Genomic DNA, 19,496 nt, shown 5'->3' on the forward strand with positions numbered 1-19,496 from the left:
TTATAAATCATACTTGCTAAAGAAACATTTCTACAGTAAAGAAACAACAGCAAAACTTCCTGGGCTTCTGAGCACTACTAGTCTGGATCAAAGACCTTCACCTAAAAGGCTGCACGGCCTTGATTTTACCTCAAAGCATATTATCGATCCTCATTATTTTAAGATACAGATATAAGAACACCAAAAACAAAATCAATTAATTCATAAATTCACTTCCCAAAAGCTACTTGAAGAACTATACTTAAACTGCTGTATTTGCTTTTAACACCAAGCAGGATAGAGTTTCAAAACGAAGAATAAATTTCCTTCCCCAGATTCTACAGGAAAATACTGACATTATTATAAAATAACAAAGTTACATTTTCTTTAAAAAAACCCCAACCAAACACAAAAACCCACAAGAACCCACACACACCACAAAGCTATAAAAAACAATGTATAAATGTATGTAGAGAACACATGTTTATCACTGAAACATGACATTCTAAAAATGCACAACACACACTACACGTTAATAGATCATCAATAGAGCAGGTATTTGCCTAAAACTTTAGCTGCAATCTTGATTTCTGGGCCAACAGCCTTAATCAGGAACCAACAAATGGACATAATCATCGGGAAGCAGTCCGCCTAAGAGAGAATCTTATTTCTCTATAATGTATTAGCAGTCACAATCACAAGGATCCAAGCCAGCCATCATCAACACACAGAATGGGATGGGAAGACGGGAAGCATAGCCATGCACTACTTTCCTTACTAAAATGCCCTCCCAACTCTGTTTCAGGGAGAACTGAGAAAAATCTGCCTGTGGGTTGGTTTAGTTCTTTTCAATGCATGAAATACAAGCCAAAGTATTTAGCTATCAGTAGCTGACTATGGGCTAGGATTTAATAACATGAAGAGCTAAAACATTTAAAATTAAGAACTGATTAGACTAAATTAGAAAGTTAATTAGAATTATATTTTAAAAAATTAAAGTAGCAAAAGCACAACCAGATCACTCTAATTTCAATAAAATAATAAAGTATAAATATTTTGAGAACTTTGATAAAGCTCTGATGTTTACTATTTTTAAGAGATCAGGAAAAAATAACAATACCCACCACTTGGTAAAATTCTAAAGTAGTGTTTAAGGAAATATTTCTTCATATATACAAAGTAATACTCTTCCTGTTTAATACGTTTGGGGAGAGATTTTGCCGAATATATTACAACCTACTCCTGGAAGAAAGAGGGAGAAGAAAATGCCTAGTGCAAGTTCAAGCTTCCGTTTGCAGGGGGGTGAGTAAAAGACTCACGTAAGATGACGTCTTACGTGGTATGTCAATCCACGTAACTAAATTCCAAGCACAGATTTATACTCTTAAGCTTGCCCATTGCTGCACCGTGGAAACTTATCGCCGTGGTTCAGACACAGTAGAGTTCTGTTTCACTAACAGGGGTTTTTACTTGACTAGCAAAAACTACTTAGAAGAGTGGCACCTGGGGCTGTGCTCAAAAGCTCTTAAGGGAATACTGACCTCACATATAAAAAATATACGATATGCTTCAGAGTGCAAATGAAGAGAAACAAACACCAAAAAGCACTCCTCTTCATGCACCAGTATCAAATTTGAGAGAACTCCTGTCGTTTGGAGTCCTTTCTAAGCACAGCTTGTTTTCTGATGGATTTACAGCCCCTCTTCCCGATCTTTCCTTCCTGAACACGACACTGTAGTACCGGATTTCACCAAGCTGCTCTCAGACCCTGCCTCCATGCAAGCCCCGATCCTCTTTTCCAAAACGCCTGCGGGTCCTCCCGCACCTGCCCGCTTGCCACCACGCCCCAGTTCTCTCAGCCCAAGCCCCCCCTCAGGACCCGCAGGGCCGCCGAGCCAGGGGGACCGAGGTCCCGTCCCGCACCCACCTGAGGGCGATGGCCGCCGAAGGGCAGCTCCCAGCGCCGCCGCCTCTCTTCGCGGCTTCCGGGCGGCGCCTGCCGGTCCCTCTCCTGGGGAAGGCCGGTTTGGGGGAAAAAAGCGAGAACGGAGAGATCTGAAGAGCGCGGCTGCGACCAGCCCCCTTCCCGCCCCCTCATGGCGGCGGACGGCGGGAGGCGGCCGCCCCGCACCCCCCACCCCGGCGTTCCCGGTAGCGACACTCAACTTTCCGGTCCCCCGGCAGTAAGAACAAGCCCGCCGCCGGCTTCTCAGAGCCCCCACCCGTCCGGCAACCGCCCAGCACCCACCTCAGGGCGGCAGCTGCCCCGGACGCCGAGGCGGAGGGAGACGGAGGCAGCCGCCGGCCCCAAGTGCCGCTTCCCACCTCGGCCCCGCTCACCTGAGGGATGAAGCCGGGAGCGGCCAAAGGAGCGCGGGAAGGTCGGGATAGCAACGCGGAGGGCAAGGAGGTGAGGGATGGCCGCTGACGGGAAGGGAGCCCCGTCCTTGGCAGCAGCCTCTCCCGGCCCCGCAGCGGCCGCCCCTCTCACCCTGCGCCGGTTACCGAGCGCCGGTGCGGCACCTTTAAGCGCGGAGTCAGACGGGATCTGTAGTCCGAGCGCCGCCTCGCGGCGCCTTACGGGAAGCGCGATAACGGGCTCTCCCCCTCACACGGACGGACACGGACACACGCCCGGCCCGGCCCGGCCCGGCCCCGCACGGCGGGAGGCGCGGTCGCCGCTCCCCGGGGGCTCCGCGGGGGGCGCGCGCCCCTGGGTCCCGCGCTCCGCCTCTGCGCCCGGTGCCCCCCGCGCGGCCGGGACGGCGCGCGCCTGCGCGGGAGGCGGCGCCGGGCGGTGAAGTTGGTCAAAGCGCCGGTGATAAAATGGTAGGTTGTGGGAGCCGGGGGGAGGGGGAGGCAGAGAAATGGGGAGCGGGGGAACCCCCAACCACCCCGGCTGGCCAGCCAGCCGAGCGCGCCCGCGGCTCTCCGCCGCTCCCCTCCCTCCGCGCCGGGTCCCGCTCCCGCTCCCCTGTCCGGGCGGGGGGAGGGGGGCGCAGGGATGGCGCCGGGCGAGTGGCGGGGGCGAAGGGGGGGACGGACACGCACTGTGCAGAGTCGCCCTCCTGCCGCCCTCCTCCGCCGGGGCCGGGAGCGGGGAAGGTCACCGGGGCCGGGGGGGGGAGGGCGCCGGACACCGCCGCGGGTATTTCGAGCGCCGGCCGCCGGCGCGTACCTTTCCCTTTTTTGGGCTTGGGGCTGGCGGGGCAGGTTGCCGGATCCCGGTGCCCCTCGGTCCCGCCTTCCGGCACCGGGCGGGGCCCTCCCTCCCTCCCGCTCGCCGCCTCCCCGCCCCGGGCGGCGGCAGGTGCAGCGGCGGGTGCCGGCCGGGCCGCGCAGCCGGAGGCGGCGGGGAAGGTGCGGGACAAATCCTCTTCCCGGGGCGGGGGGGTGCGGGAAGGGTGCGCGGGGGTGGCCGGAACAGGGCTCGCCCGGCGCCTCCGCCGCAGCCCGCGCTGTTTGGGTCTTCGGCCCTCCGTGGGGATTTGCGGTGCGGTGTCATCACCGTGTTGAGAGGTGTCCCCGGAGGGTGGCTTAATTACGGCTGGGTGCGAAGGACGCTTCCTTCTTCGGGCTCCCTTAGCACGCAGGGAAACGACTTCCAGACCTTCCCCCTGCCCTGGGTTTGCTGCTGTTACAGGACAGAAAACCTTCTGCCTATGGGAGCAATAAGGCAGAAATATAAATTTATTACTGCCAGAATATGTGCTGCTAAAAATGTATATATAGATGCTGTCATTTCAGTTTTCAGTCTATAGGTACCACAGGGCGTCAGGTACAAACGTAAGGTAGAAGCTATACAATGTGGCAGAGTAGTAGATCGGATAGTCAGATGTGTTTCTTACCTCTGATTTCTTCAAATAACTCCATTTTGAACCTATAAAATATCCCTAAATGCCTGGCATTAAGTCGATTTATGACAGGACATGGAGTTTCCTTTGGAATTGTTGTCAGAGACCTCTGTTTTGAAGTGATCAGCACTAAGCTTGTTGCTCAAAGTTTATGTAACTGAGGGAGATCTTAGTGCAGAAACACTCTCATAATTGGACCTTAATGAAAACTGGGCGGGTGGTGGAGGTTACACAGAGCTTGCAGTTAAAGGATTATTGAGTACTTTCTTACCAAAATATGTTGTAGTTATTTTTGCAGCTCTTTTCCCACTTCACATGTTTCTTCTTGTATAAAAAGACACTGTACATCTCTGTTCTTATATAAAATTGAAAAATCTCGTAGGAAAGACCGAGGTCCTTATCTTGTTTACATGATGTGTTTCTTGTCTCAGGACCATCTGTAGTCAAGATGTCACTATCCATATGTGTACAAGAGATAACAAGTAAACTGAAAGATGGTCCTATGTTTACTGCTCACTGCATCAGGATTCACTTTTTTCTCCCTGATATTTAAGAGACCAGTAGATTTTCTGTGATACTTGATGATTTAAGCAGTAGTGAGGAACTTCAACAAATTTCTCAGCTTAATTGTTGGCCCAGAACATGTATTAAGTATGTTTAAACAAAATTGGAAAGTATCAGAATGTAATAAAAACAAGAGTTTGATTTGTAAAGAATAATGTTGAGCTATGTTAATAGCAAATCTGGTCCCTATAAAATCCCGGTTCCCACTTTTTGAGTCTTCCAGAAGTTTAGGGATGTCATATCAATATGGTTGCTGCAATTAGCTGCCATTAGGAGAAACATCTTGTTGGTTCCTGTATACTGCTATAAGAGGCAGTTTTATCATTTAACATAGTAGTATAAATATATTTCAGAGGTAAAGTTTTAGATCACATTTACAGCAACCTTATAGTCTCATTGTTACATTCAACAAACCTCTGACATGTCCACTTTATTTTCTTTTTGTCTTAATGTCTTCTGTTGGCAATGGTTTCTAACATAAAAATGTGAGAAATGCTTCTGCCTTTTTCAGCTGATCACTTAAAATGGTTAAACTTCACATTGTTCGTTGTTGCTAGGAAAATATTAGGAAAACTGTTGAGCAGTTTTTCTCTATGTATGAAGGACTTGTACAGAATCTGAGAATCTGTAAGTTGTGCCTTTGTAATTTCTTGTTTGTATATAACCACTAGGCATATTTTTCAGAAGATAACCCTATTGTTATATGATGAAACTTATGTTTGCTGCTGTTACAGAACAGAAAACTTTCTGCACATGTGAGCAATAAAGCAGAAATACAAATTTATTACTGCCAGAATATGTGCTGCTATCAATGTGTATATATAGATGCTGTCATTTCAGTTTTCAGAAGAAAATGCTGTCTTTTTAACTGCAGAAGAACAAGGCTTTGTCTTCCTGTAATTCTGAAGTGAAAGTTGTCATCAACAAGAAAACTAAAACCTTGTAAAAATAGGCGTTAGTAGTAGAATGCTGAAACAAACTTCTGGATTAGCTTCATTGGCTTTCCTGCTTCTTTTGCATCCCAAAGCATAAGCTTAAATCGTCTCAGAAGGACAAGGTCCGCCAGTTTATGGCATTTACCCAAGCTGGTGAAAGGACTGCTATATACTGCTTAATGCAAAATGAATGGAAACTAGAAGTGGCAACAGACAACTACTTCCAGAATCCAGACTTGTACTACAAAGAATCCATGAAAAATTCAGTAGACAGGAAGAAATTAGAACAATTGTATAATCGATACAAAGGTAAGGTGCTTTTGGGGGTGTGGGGTGGCGTGGGGTTTGGTTTTTTCTAATTATTTTGTTTGGGTGGTATTTCTGCTTTTCCCTCAGCCATTCTTAAGGACTTCTAAGGAAATGTTGCTAGCTTTTGCTTCTCGTTCTGTGTTTGCAGTAGTGAGATAAGAATGAAGAAGGTTTTAAATGCTCTTAATGTTCAGTACACAACTTCTGTGGATATTCCTGTAGCATTTAAAGTAAATTCACCATAGGAAATGAAACCTATCAGGAGGAAATAGTGTCAGCTGCATATGGTGAAAAGTTGGGTAAAGCTTATTATGCCACTTATTTGATTTATTGCCAGTAGCTGCTATTAAATACATGCACAATGTACTTTGTGTGGCAAAATAATACATATTTTTCTAATACTAATACTTGGGGAGTTAATTTTATTCAAATATAGTAGTATTTCTACACATTAAAATAAGAAAAGTTTCAGATAACGTTACAGCTAGGATTCTGACAACAGTTAAATAAGAAAACTCAAAAGTTAGTCATAGAAACTCCATCCTTATTTTATTCTTTGTGCTAGCATATTACAACAAAAGTGATGTGCCTGTTCAAAGAGGCTTGGAGGAAAAACCATGCAGAAGTGGATTAAAGACGGAGTTGTTTCTTTTCCGTTTATTTTTATTTTACAGCATTGTTAAAAAGAACAGAAAAAATAAACGGAAAAGATAGTCATGTAGATGTAAAAATGTACATGATCCAGGTAACAGTGCTTTCTGAAGTGTGGCCATCTGATATGAAAGTGTGCACTGTTCATTACATGTTAGAGCAGAGTGGACTGGAATCATTACTGGCCCCCGCTGAGATCCACACATCTTGTGTTTTAAAAAACAAACTCTTAACAATTACTCAATTATGATTTTATGTATTTTTCTAATTGTGGTATACAACATGCTTTGTATACGCTTTATCATGTTCTTATGATAGTTTCCACCTTTTTTCTGTTACTCTTCACATAATGTGTTCTAAGTATAGACATTCTTCAATATTTCATTATTATGTGGTAATGAATTGTGTACGGACAAAGAACCAACAACACTAAAGCATTTCCTTTGTGGGGAAAAAACAAAACAAAACAAATGAGGGAAAAAAAAAAAAAACCACCCCAAAAACTAGAGCCACTTTTAAAAAAAATTTTTTTACATATATATATATATGTACACACATACATGTCTACATCTTTTGCTTGCATGTTAGTCTTAGAAACTGCTGGGTCAAATGTACAGATATGTATACATTCATAAGTGCTACTAAGAATACCTAAATGAAAAAAAATCACAAACATTTGTTATTTATTATTCATCATTTTCTAGCAGTGGCAGTCTGTACCACTTGGTTTTTGTGAAAGAAAGTCTAGTTGGTTTTATGTCCATGTTCTGGTTAGCAGCACACCATTGCAGTTCTAGCACTTTAACATTTAAGTAAAGTTGTAAACTTGAAAAAAACCTTCACAAGATTTGATAGAAAACAATACAAGTTTTTGTTATGCACCATACGTAGTTTCATACATAGCTTAAAACTGAGTCACTGGCCTCACAACAAGAAGGAATTCCTTCGTCCTACAGGACAAAGAATACTACATACTAGATGCATTACGCTATATTTGAAATCTGAAGTGAGTGATTTCCAAGATTTCTGTGCTGTCTTTTTGCTAGTTTTCTTATCTGTTTATCCAGCAACTCTGTTAAAACAACAATTTCATTTTTGTTCCCAGTTACCTGGATGACATGAAATATGATAAGGATGAAAGAGTCCTTGCTGAAATCCATCACAGAGTTTTTCCACTGATTTCAACACTACTGTAGTTTTTACCTTCTAATAACTCCCAAATATATAAAAAATGCATTTTACATGTCTTAGAACTAGATCTGTCATATAGCAGAATAGATATGTTTACTTATTATTCCTGCTGAAAGGTCCTTGGGTTATACCCTGGTTGTAACTCTTTGTTTAATGGGTATAAATTTTTGCTAAATTAACTTTCTCTCTGTGTTTTAACATTTCTTCAACTATCGTATTGACTGGAAAAGTGGAAGAGCTCTTAGCTTAACATCTCAAAAATTTTTTTTAAAAAAGTTTTCTTTAGACTTGATTTTTTTTTTTTTTTTAATCAACTTACTGGATAAGGACCTAATAGCATGGTTGAAAATCTTACCAGTTTAAGGAGTTAGTCTTAAATTTACTGGAGGGATAGATTTCTACATAACCCAATTTACGATACTGAAATGTCTTCCTATCAAAAGCTGGGAAAGACAGTAAACTGTTGAGCTTTGAAAACCAAAGGTGTTGGGTTTGGGGGTTTTTTTGCTATGTGGTTTGTTTTGTTTTTTCCTTCCAATTATTCAAGTGTACATGCAGGGGATTTTGTTTGTTGAGGTGTTGGGGGTTTTTCTGTGAGAGAGAATTTTGTTAGAGTTACAGAATTGTTACAATGACATCTGCCCTGACATACATAGTTACAAAGTGTGGTTTTGACATTCAAAAGGCTGGTAAACTTAGTGCTACTGAAATACATTTCCTAAATTGTGTGGTTTAGTTTAAGACGCCGTTATGCTAGGCATTGTTTGAGCAATGTTTTGGTGATTTCCCTAATTTTTAATTAAAACCCCAAAATGTTTGAGTTAATTGTGGTCTTTAAACAGTTATAGTGGATTATCATATATTCCTATCACGAAAAAAATCTGTGGGTTTTTTTGTTTGGTTTTGGTTTTTCTTTTAAAGTTTCATACATGCTAACCAATAAATATATATTTTGATGTGCTTGTCAGCCTTACTATTTTTAGATGTAGTCAGGCATCTCCTCAATTAATTAAGATCTTTCGTAGAGCATTGTGGAGAGAAGACAAAAGTATTTAATTGATGATGTTAGCTGATGAATTTAGGAAAAAGTTGCAAAGCAATTTCTAGGGAAGTTTGCAGAATACTTAATCTATTTACAGATACTCCTCAAGGTACTTCTAAAATTTACTAGATTTCAAGGGAAGATATTTGTGAAGCTTATAGAAAAATGAAGACCTGTGTTATGCAGTGTATCAAAACTGCAGATTATTATTTGTAAATATTTTTTTGTAAATAATTACAATTCTCCTCTCTGTATTTTGAACTGCAGACCCACAAGATGAAAATAAAATTGGCATTGATGGGATTCAACAGTTCTGTGATGATTTAAGCCTGGACCCAGCCAGTATCAGTGTTCTGGTTGTAGCATGGAAGTTCAGGGCAGCTACTCAATGTGAATTCAGTAAAAAGGAATTTGTTGATGGCATGACAGAGTTGGGGTAAGTATCCATTACTGCATAGTTCAAAATGTAAGGCCTGAGCCTGGTTTGTGTTTAAAACATTTTTAACCGAATTAAGTGTGAAGCTTCAAAAAGCTGGTAAGGCTGGTGCCAAGCTTAATCAGTGCTAAAAGCCTGTAGTATCTGTCTTCCTTGAATAGGTGCTTTACTGCAAAGTCTTAACAATGACCACAATAAGGGTGAAGCAATAATTTTAGGTGTACAGCAAGGAAAACAGGTATGCTGATCTTTTCATGTAATTTGTACAAGCATATGCATGATTGTGTTAAGGTTTTGAGTTGGACTGTGTGCTGTTAAAAGCTGGAAATCACTGGAGATGTGTGAAGGAAAAAAAAAGTTCAGTCAGTGTTGAAGCAGAAAAGAAATAGGAAAGCAGAAAAGAACCTTGGATTCTCTCCCTTTTACCATATGACCACCAAGTGCAACTTTTTTTTTTTACTGGTTTCACAAACCATAGTTTTCTTTTATTGCCTTATATTCTAGATACTTTATTTGTACAGAATATCTATAAGAAATGGAAATTAAAATGAGGGTATTGGTAGTAAAAAAGGTTGTTTAGTCTGACTGTGATGTAACTGATACAATTTTTTTTCCTTCCTGGATTATGGAGCTGTTCTGGATAATAGAGGTTAAACCACATTGCCTCTGTTTAGCAATAAAGTCAAGCATTTACCACCATAAAATAATATTTTGTGTATAACTTTTCCTTAGAAGAGATGCAGTATTTCTAATATATGGAGCTGTCAAAATGTTTTTGGGTTGTTTTTAAAAAGATTGCTTTAGATGGGTGGAGAATTACAGTTTATTAGTTGTGCATATTTTTTTGTAGCTGAATAATTTCATTTGATCTTAGAATGGCACATTATCAATACCTTTCTACAATAAACCAACTTGTCATAAATGTGGTGGTTGTTTCTTGAGCAGACATCCTAGTAGTCTGTTGGTACCAACCTCATTGGGTATTGACTTCTTTCTAAGCTTTCCTTTTTAGGTAAGGGTATTCAGAAATTGTGATTAAATGACTTTTGAGATCATCTGAACTGCTTTATTTTGTCCCTTTGGGTAGCTTTGGATAGAGACTGTAAGAATAATTATGATTTTCCAGCCACGGACAGTAATCGTGCTCATGCTGTTACATTAAAGGCTGCTGGCATTATTTGATGTAACTGATAAAAAATGCTTTACTAAACCACCTGTGGCTTCTGGCTTGGGTTTTGTTTTGTAACTATTGTCACATTGCTCCTGTGTCCTCATGACTGCCTGAAACAGTTTCACAGAGGTCTGTGATTTTTATCTCTTTCTGCTCAACACACATTATTGTGTTCTTGGGAGCATAATCTGATCATACCTGCTTGCCACTGGTATAGTGCTTATTAAGAATTTGGAATTATTTTGTTACATACTGAAGGTGCAGTGTCTGTGGTTTTTAGCACTGAACATAGGTGAAGATCTGAATGAAAAAAAAATTTCCTGAGGCTTAGTTCATATAGCATCTTTAGGATACGTACAGGAAGGTATGATATTCATCCCTATTGTTAACTAGATCAAGTCCCCATGAAACTGAATTTCTCGGTTGAAGACTGTTGGCAGAATTCTTGATCTTTATCCAGCAGCACCAGGTACTGCTGGAGGCCAGAAAGGTGTTTATTTTTATCTATGTCATGCAAGATAGTTAAAACTGCATCTGCATTTCGCTATAGTTATCCACCCTTTAGCAAAATTATTCTTCAACCTTTAGAATAAATACAAACATTTAGCTGCTGAGAACCTTCAAATGCAAGGTGCAGTTATGATAGCTGCTTCTTTGAAACCCACTTCCTTTGCTTTTTGTTTCTAGGTACAGTTCAGAATGTTGTTGATATCCTATAAACCTTGAATATTCATTTGATTCCTTGGTGTGAGGGAAACCCTTTCTCTTTTAAAATCAGCTCAAGCACTTTCACTGAAAATGCTCCAGTCTTGTGTTGTTAAGGGATGTGTTTCTGTTAGAATCTCAGTAACTTGATTCTGTCTTAGCTTACCTGTGCCAGGCTGTTAAGTGTTTTGTCAGCCTTCAAGCTATTGTCAAAGGCTCATTTTTTTCCTAGGTTTTGTGATCTGTGGTGAAGAGAGGATGACTGCAAATCGTAGTTCATTTTGTTGGAAAGTCCTTTAATGTTAAGGTTAACTGTAAACGTAGTATGCAGCTCTTCATTTACGTAGAGCAGGGAATAAGTAATGTCTATCTAGATTAAAGCAAAAACCCACACTCTTCTGCTGCAACAGTTGTAAAAGGGGAATTTATAACAGATTTCATTGAGATTTATATGTTCTTTAAGAACAGAATAACATCTATTGTTTGAGTTCATAAACTCAAAAAGAGACTGAGAAAAGAAGCTAAACCTGAATCCTGTTTAGGTTGTGTACTTAAGGATGTCTATATATAATGTTCCACTTAAAATTGTTTCATAAAGATATAAGTGTTTATATTTTTAAGAAGGCTATCCTGAAGGATACTCTGTGTTTTTCTTAACTACTGTTTTATTTTGCTCTGGAACTAAACCTTAAAAACTGAAAGAGAAAGAAAAAGGAAAAAAGTAAAAATATCTTAAATATTTACAAATAATATAACCTCTTTTGAACAGGTGTGACACCACAGAAAAACTAAAAGCTCTATTGCCAAGACTGGAACAAGAGCTAAAGGATCCAACAAAGTTCAAAGATTTTTATCAGTTTACCTTTAACTTTGCTAAAAACCCTGGACAAAAAGGTCTAGGTAAGTAGAAAAAAATCAAAAATATCTACAGACAGAGAAATCAATTCCAGATGCTTTGAATAATGCAGTTTTCTCATTGAAAATTTTATAGTAAATTCATTATTGATTTATTTCACTGACATCTTCTCTTTCCCGTCTTCTTTCAGTTAATCTCTTCTTTAAAGTCCCCTTGGTACAGATAATTTAATGGGGTTTTCTGCTAATATTGACATTCTTTCTTCTCTTGTTAAAGGAAGTTCCTGCAGTTCTTTGAGACCTGTCGGATTTTTTTTTTTAAAGACTGAGCTAGTGAGCTACTTGTGTTTTCCATTTTGTACACAACAACTGAAAAAATATGTCCATATCAGCTTAAAAAGAGAAAACTATGGGCAGAAGTTAATGCTCTTCTAAGAATTTTTAGGTTTAGATCACAGTTTTCCTGTAAAGTCGAGAAAATGAATATTATGGACTTGGTTCCAAGCTAGTAAATAGAAGTAGACATACAGTTTATACAGTATTAGATTTTTTTGTAGTCTGAGATTTGACCCAATCCATATCTTGTATTGCTGGAGTAAAATGGATATGATATTTAAATTCTAATGTTTATTCTCTTCAAATCAAAAATATCCATAGTTTATAAATAGAAGAAAAAAATTGTAAGAGGAAATCCAATATCCTTTCATATTTATGTCAACTTTGAAAAGACATTCTGTATGAAGGAATTAAACGGTTTTGTGTGTAGAATAGCACCTTACCATCATCACTGTTCTCTTTGTGCTGCAGATAAGAGGAAGTGGGGTTTTTTTGGCATAGCCACTTTAACTCTGTGTCTACATTACTTGGCAAGCAGGTTAATAAAGACTTTTTCTTAAAAAATGTTGGAAGAGTACTGAGATGGAGGAGCAAAATACTGATTTAGACTGCCTTAACTGGAGGTGTCTGTTCCACATTCTTTCTTGGGAATTACTTTGAGTAATATCTCTTGTCTTTCCTAGAGTCTTTTTTTTCCCCGGCTGGTGGCAACTTTTAGCCAGTTTCCTTTTTTCTTTATTTTTTGCAACAATTTAATTTTTTGTTATATGTGTAACTCTTTCATGGGTTACATGCCACCTTTCCAGACACAAAAATGAAATAGTCTTGTAGTGGTTCTGTGAGACTGCTTGGAATTCAAGTCTCTTAGTAGGTGTTCATTTTCTTGCCTCTCTTCATTAAAAAGCCTAGTACTTTCAGATTGTGGAAAAGGTAAGTCAGTTACAGCTGAGGTTGGAATTTATGGGATACCTAAAGAAATATTACAAATGGCTTTTTGATTTAATTGGATCAATTCCAATGTGAAATTCATGTACTTGGCAAATATGTCTCAAAAGCTTTTCACCTGAGCCTTCACAAAGAGAGGAGGAGGGAAGGTAGCCCAACCCAGATTATGGAACTGAATGTACTGTTTATTTGACATGAAGAGGGAGAAGGAATCTTTACTTGTTTTCCATTACTTCTGTTTATTCCCTATGGAGGCCCTTTCATTTCTAAGTTTGTCATCTCTGTTGTGTAAGAATGGTGCTTATTGGTAATAAAACACCAAAGTGCCTTCTTGCACTATGTGTTGAAGTATTAGCAGGAGAAATGCAAAAACTAAAGTTAAGCTTAAAATAAACTGTAGGAAGAGTTGACTGGAACTGTTGCTGATTTCAGTTTTCAGGAATTTTAATAATTCTGGTAATACTTACTGTTACTTAATTTCAAGTAGTGCTTAGTTCTTACATGGCAGTATGTTGGTGACATTTTTTGTCAGACTTTTTCTGGTTTTGCAAAGATGATTCTAGATATTAGATAAGTATAAGCAGGTGCCAGTGCTCTTATTTTAGTGGAGATACACCACATTTTTCTCTGGTGTGAACTTGGATCACTATAGATCGAGTAGAAAGAGAATGCTAAGCAAGCATATTGGCTAATCTGACATTTTTGAGTGATTGAGGTCAGTGATGGCTTATCCAAATAAAAATTAGCACTGTATAGGTTTGGAGTTAGAATCTTTTCAGGGAATGCCATTATATTCAGCAGAACAGAGAGATGATGGAGAAAAATAAGTTTACAAGTTGGCATTTACAACATGCTGCTTCCTGCTGCGATTATTTTCAGAGCTATGTTTGTTCTTTTTCAGAAAAAAAAGTGTTCATCAAGGGAAAAAAAATAAATCAGTTATCTTACAAGACTGTCTGTACAAGCTGAGAATTCTAGTTGCTTCAGCTACATTTAATATAGGCTTGGGTGCTTTTTTACTTTACATCCTCTTCTCTGTATACACTATGTATTTTATTCCAGAATGAGAAACTCCAACTTCCCTCCCTCTCTCCACAACTAATGTTAGAGATGTTTGGTATTTGTGTCCCAATGACTGTGTGCCTTATTGTCAAGGAGATGTGGGAATTTATCTCATCCATGTACAAAATCTGTTTCTCTCTTACTAAGTTTGGAGCCTTGGCTCAGGATGCTTTTATGAATTCAGTCCAGACAGTTAAAGAGAATGTATAATTAGATTGGTTACCAAACAAGCTGGTATAAATCTCTGTGTAGCTCTGTCTAGGTCATCTTGAGGTGTTGACCTCCCCTTCTTCTCCCCATGCACATCAGATGACATGCAGTGCTACCTAAATATAGGATACTCCTAAGCTACTGTCCTAGCGGCTTGCCTTAAAATATTTCTGGTGACAGGCTCCCATGATAGTGCTTGCCTACTCATTCCCATACGTTTGCATTTGAGTTATGACTTGAAGACTAAGAGGACAGTAAGTTTGTGTCAAGTAGGAATAGAAGTGGTTTTAATTAATGAAGTGGAAATAATCAAAGGAATTCTTTCCTAACTTTCAGTTACAAAATATTTTTATGTGATATTTCTGGGGTGATATAACACTACTTCTTACTACACTCAGAGCTTAAATCACCGAGTCTGGTAGCTCTTGCACTCAGGAGAGTGATCTGTAAGCTAAAAGAATATTGTTTGATTCTCAGGTATACACATGACCTATGAATACGCCTATTTGAAAACTAAGCAGCTTTGACATAGTGCCAGTGACAAATGGGAAATTCTTATTCTTATCAGGATGTTAATAATGGTTCTTCTGTTGGATCCTTCAGGCTGAGTGCTAATGCTTTTTTTTTTTTTTTAACGGAAATAACTTGAGAATAGAGCTCACCAGAAAAATGTCTGTGATAGTCAAAAAAGACACATTAATGCAATTATTTTTCATGTTTCTTGTCTTAACATATTGAAACTATAAATTACTGCAATACCTCTGAAATGTCCAAACAGTGATGCTTTGGTTATGAGTCACATTCATTGCTCTATCAGTATTTTAATATGTTTCAGATTACTTTTTTAAAAAACCTATTTCTGCTGTTTTAAGAAGTTATAAGAAGCAACTACTACTTTATTTTTTGCCCCATTTTCCCTGAAGAACATCAGGAAATACAGTGATTCATGGATTCCTTTCTAATATGCCAGGTGGTCTTTAAATTTAAGAGAAATTTAATAGTGTATTCCCTTGTGCCAGATAGGATCGATGTCTTCCAAAACCCTTCCTCACAGATATTTTTCTAACCAAATGTTCAGTGGTGTGCTAGCCATATATACTAACTTGCCTTTTCAGTTTCAGTAGGTATAACCAAGATTTGAGATCTGATTGGCAGTGGTCCTGTGGCTGAAAAAGTTTGGGAGCCACTGCCTTCACTTAATATAATCTTAAATTTCTGATGGCCTGTCTCCTACATCTATGTCCACGCTTGCTCAAAACTATTGTTAGATTATTTTTTTTCTTTCTCTAGCATATAACTTAAAACTCTATTCCTGAATTTTCAGTTCAATACTTACTCATGCAGAGGAAATACACAGAATACATGTCTCCTTAGAGTTAGTAACAACTTTTTACGTATTTTGCAACTAAGTCTGTGTCTTCCCTTAGTCTCTCAACTGAGTAAAACCAACAACCTTGATAAATTTTATCTTCTAGTTCTCTGATATTGGAACGGTATCTTCTCTTTTCCTTTGCATTCCAATTGGTCTAACTTTCTCTTGTACCCAAACAGGCTAGATATCTTCCATGTGCCTTAGATACTTTTGCTCTTTGTTTTACATCCCATTATTAAGTTTGCTTATGTTTATAACACTGATAGTGCTCTATTATATTACTGGGTTTCTGCAGAACTGCAATGCACACAGTTAATTCTGATCTTGTATTTCTGTAGTCAATTATTCCCACTACCTATATGACTTTGCACTTCTCTTTAATGAAATCTTTATGTACTTCAAAGGGGTTTTCCAATTTGTCCAAATAATTTTTAATTCTAATCCTGTCCTCTACTATGCAATGCCTTTTTCAGGTTTTGCGTAAATTGAAGATTTAATATAAGCTTTCTTTGTATCATCTGAGTGACTTAAGTATTGGACAGTGTTAGATACAGGACTGACACCCATGGATAAGTTACTTCCACCAGTTTGGCAGAGAACCACTGAGGTTCTTCTAGAACCTCCTTTGACCTCTGTGTAGTCTCAAAGATAATAGGTAGCAGTTTGAGGTTGCATCAGCACAGTGAGATGAATTTCACCATGTCTAGCTTCACTCTGGGCACCAGTGCTTTCAGACTGAATTTCTAAAAGTTGTTTCTCAGATTACTGTTAGTTTTCATTGAACCTTTTTGCCTGGAGCATACCTTGAAAAAAATCTGTGTATCCAAACCACTTCTTTTCCAGGAGATATCTGCAGGATGCATAGTATATTTTGTTGCAACAGCTGACATTCATAAAGGAGGGAGTGGGAAGGCACAGAAGCCCTTCTTAGAAGTTTTCTTGGTGATGGAAGAGTTTTGGTGATACCCAACATAGTCATCTTAGCAGTACAGTAGATTTTGCTCCAGGAAAGAGTTCTAGGGGGAGGTGTATGTATGCAATTTTGTGTTTTATTTATTTTTAGAACAGTCTGTCTTTCATTGCTTTTTGATTTCTTCTTATTCTACAGCTTCCCTCAAAACCAGTGCAAGAAATTCTGCCTTTATGTAATTAAATGGGAGGAATCCTCTCCAGTAAATTTACATCTATTCTGTCATTCCCCCAAAATAGGCACAGAGTTCAGTACAACAATACTCGTTCCTAAACACAGGACTGCCTTTTATAAGAGCCTTTTCCACAGTTCATGTGGTGATACTAGGGAAATTTTATTTCCCTTTATATCTGCAGACTTTCGTCTCTGTAGCCTCATCCAACTTGAATGTTTCCCTTTTTATTAGCTTAATATTGTCAAGTAGTACATGCTTCAGTCTGGACGCATGCTGTTTAAAGAAGTAAATGTAGTACCAGTCCCCCTAGGTGACAACTTGTGTAAGTAGTGAGGTGCAGGAGGCAAAAGCATATTGTATAAGATCTGTCATGGTTTTCTTTGAGCAGAAAATGATGTTCAGAATAACATTACTCAGGACCCAACTGTCAAGTGTCTTTCAAATACATCTGAAGAGATTTTATTATTACTAAGAAAAAGATGAATGCTTGTAACTGTTAAGACTATTGTTCTCTAAGTGGCGGTCAGAATTCAGGAAAAAAAGATAGCAAGGTTTCAACACAGCATTGCCATCTCAATGGCTACATATGGGACCTGGCAGGCATAATATTTAGATATATTAAACTTCACCTGCGTGTTTTATGTCTATTTTGACATAATGTAAAAGGTGCAGTTTATTAAGGTCTGGTTTGCCAGGAGACTTTTACAAAGAATTATCATGGATAACTGTGATTCTGTCTGTTTAATCTGCTGTCATGTTATTGCTACTATATTTAGTACAATAAATCTTTCAAGTTTTGCATGGTGCAGATTTAGAAAGGTTTATCTCACCTTGGAGAAATTTATCTCACCTTCTACTCCCAGTTTCCCAAAGTGAAATTTTGCATCCTAGCTCTTGGTTAATGTTTACAAAAGAATAGGATTATAGATCTTTTGCCAAGTTGTATACAGAGCAGTTCAGATGTCTAAGGACACTGTCCAAGTTCAAAACAAAGCCTTAGATCCATCTTTTTTTGTGGGTTTTTTTTTTTTTGAACCTGATACTTACTGTGAGTCTCTTAAAGGGTCTCCCTTTGAGCCCCAACAAGATATGTTCAGGAGATTCCTCATACTCAGGAGTTTACTACAGTTTGTTTCAGCACTGTGGAGGAACTTAATGCATTCTTTCATGGTCTTCGACTTTCAACATGGAAACATAAAGCAGATTTGGTTCTTCATCAGTCCTTTGTGGTCCCTTCGCCTGCTTGCTGGCTCAAAAGGTTGTGCTTCCTTCTCTCTGCCAGTTTCCTGGGATCAAGCAAGCGATGATACATGAGGAGGGCATTCAGACTTGAATCAAATATTACCTCAAGACCAGAAGAATGACTATCTTTGCATCCGGTATGTGGACTTCAAGGAGGTTGCATCTTCTATGAGCAGATGAGTATAACGTGCTCTTTTTAATTGAAGCAACATCAGCTTTGGCTTTCATCGTAGTAGTATCTCAAGATTCTTTGAAGAAACACTTAGACATTAGGGAAGGCTACCTGGCTATCTTTTTATTTTCTTTTTTTTTTTTTTCTTTTTTCTTTTTTCCCTCCATAAATAGTTATCAAGATTTCCTCCCCTTTCAATGAAAAGTTAGATTGATCCTTTTGTAGGGTGTTTGTAGGAGTGAGTGGATGGAAGAAGTTGAGGGAGTTCAATAAATTAATTTCACGTTTACTTTGGAAGAGGTCTGTGAATGCTGTATATTAGGTGTTTCGATGGCCTTTGCCTGTGTATGTGGTCCTCACTTTATTTTTGTTCACATTTTTCTTTCTGAAAATTCCAGCAATTTAAGAGAAGCTTAGTACAGAACAGGGTGCTCTGATCAAAAAAGGCCAATAGTAGAAGCAAAAATGTGGCAAAATTGCCAGTTCTAGTAATCCCTCATTGATTCTTTTGCTCATGTTTGGTTCTTATTTGGGAAATGTATATCCAGTCAACTTTAAGTCATCTGTTGTAGTTTATCTGAATTGTATGTGGAGAGATTTGAGGAGACGGAAGGATTTTGAAACTGGCTACGATCAGATTCATTAGGCTGCACTCAAACTGGCATTTGGATAGCTATCTTCTTCTAAGCCTAGCTCACGTTCAGAAGCAGTTTATCTGCTTTTGTGCAGTTGATGCTCAAGATAATAAACGTGAAAGGTTTGCGTGGAATCAGCGCATTATGCATCCCCTAACATAAAGCACTGGGAAGCTCTTTGTTTATGGCTTTGCAGGGGTGAATGGATCCAATTCATCTGGATCCTGAGTTAGTATTTGTATCATACTCCTTATCTGGTTTTCCCTTCTCTCTTCCTTCTGTGGGGAGCTTCTAATTCCAGATAAGGGCTGTTTTTCTCTAAACTTTTGGCAATTTGGTGAAGGGGTTTTAGGTTGAAACCTGATGGTATTATTACTTTGCTATGTGGATTTTGTTTGTGTGTAGAAGAAGGAAAAGTCTGATAGGAAAGAAACTAATTCTTGTGTTCATGTTCTTAGTAATTTGGAGGCCAAAGAAGACTCTTAAAATCATTCAGATGAGGAAACAAGGAATCAAGTAACTCACTGAATCTTGCAAGTATTCATTTGATGTTTGTTGGTCAGGTAGTGCAATAGTCCAATTTTTGAGATAGATTGACACCAATTTCCGCTGTTCCCACATCTGCACCAGTTTTGGCATGGTGTCTAGGAATTTTATTAAAACAAAATAATTTTGTGCAATGTAG

General features: G+C 39.1%; 2 protein-coding genes across 5 annotated transcripts in view; one reads left to right on the top strand and one right to left on the bottom strand.

The window, feature by feature from the left end:
- The window catches only part of TMCO3 (transmembrane and coiled-coil domains 3), a 39,254-nt gene extending 36,674 nt beyond the window's left edge, over window positions 1-2,580 (bottom strand). Inside the window, exons 1-2 of the mRNA XM_074909803.1 lie at window positions 2,320-2,580; window positions 1,907-1,990 (exon numbers count right to left, since the gene is read on the bottom strand). The gene's annotated coding sequence lies outside the window, so the exon portion shown is untranslated. The remainder of the gene's footprint in view (window positions 1-1,906; window positions 1,991-2,319) is intronic.
- Window positions 2,581-2,663: 83 nt separating this feature from the next.
- The window catches only part of DCUN1D2 (defective in cullin neddylation 1 domain containing 2), a 28,300-nt gene continuing 11,467 nt past the window's right edge, over window positions 2,664-19,496 (top strand). The window contains exons 1-4 of one of the 4 annotated variants that reach the window (XM_074909823.1): window positions 2,664-2,808; window positions 5,425-5,641; window positions 8,793-8,961; window positions 11,607-11,737. In XM_074909823.1, the coding sequence (XP_074765924.1) occupies window positions 2,806-2,808; window positions 5,425-5,641; window positions 8,793-8,961; window positions 11,607-11,737 (520 nt within the window). In that variant the 5' untranslated portion in view covers window positions 2,664-2,805. Of the gene's footprint in view, window positions 2,809-3,276; window positions 3,340-5,237; window positions 5,642-8,792; window positions 8,962-11,606; window positions 11,738-19,496 lie in introns of those variants that run through there. The other 3 variants (XM_074909817.1, XM_074909832.1, XM_074909842.1) reach the window with 3 other exon arrangements.

Source organism: Athene noctua, chromosome 1 (genome assembly GCF_965140245.1).
Source record: "Athene noctua chromosome 1, bAthNoc1.hap1.1, whole genome shotgun sequence".
In the NCBI taxonomy this organism is placed as follows: Eukaryota; Metazoa; Chordata; class Aves; order Strigiformes; family Strigidae; genus Athene; species Athene noctua.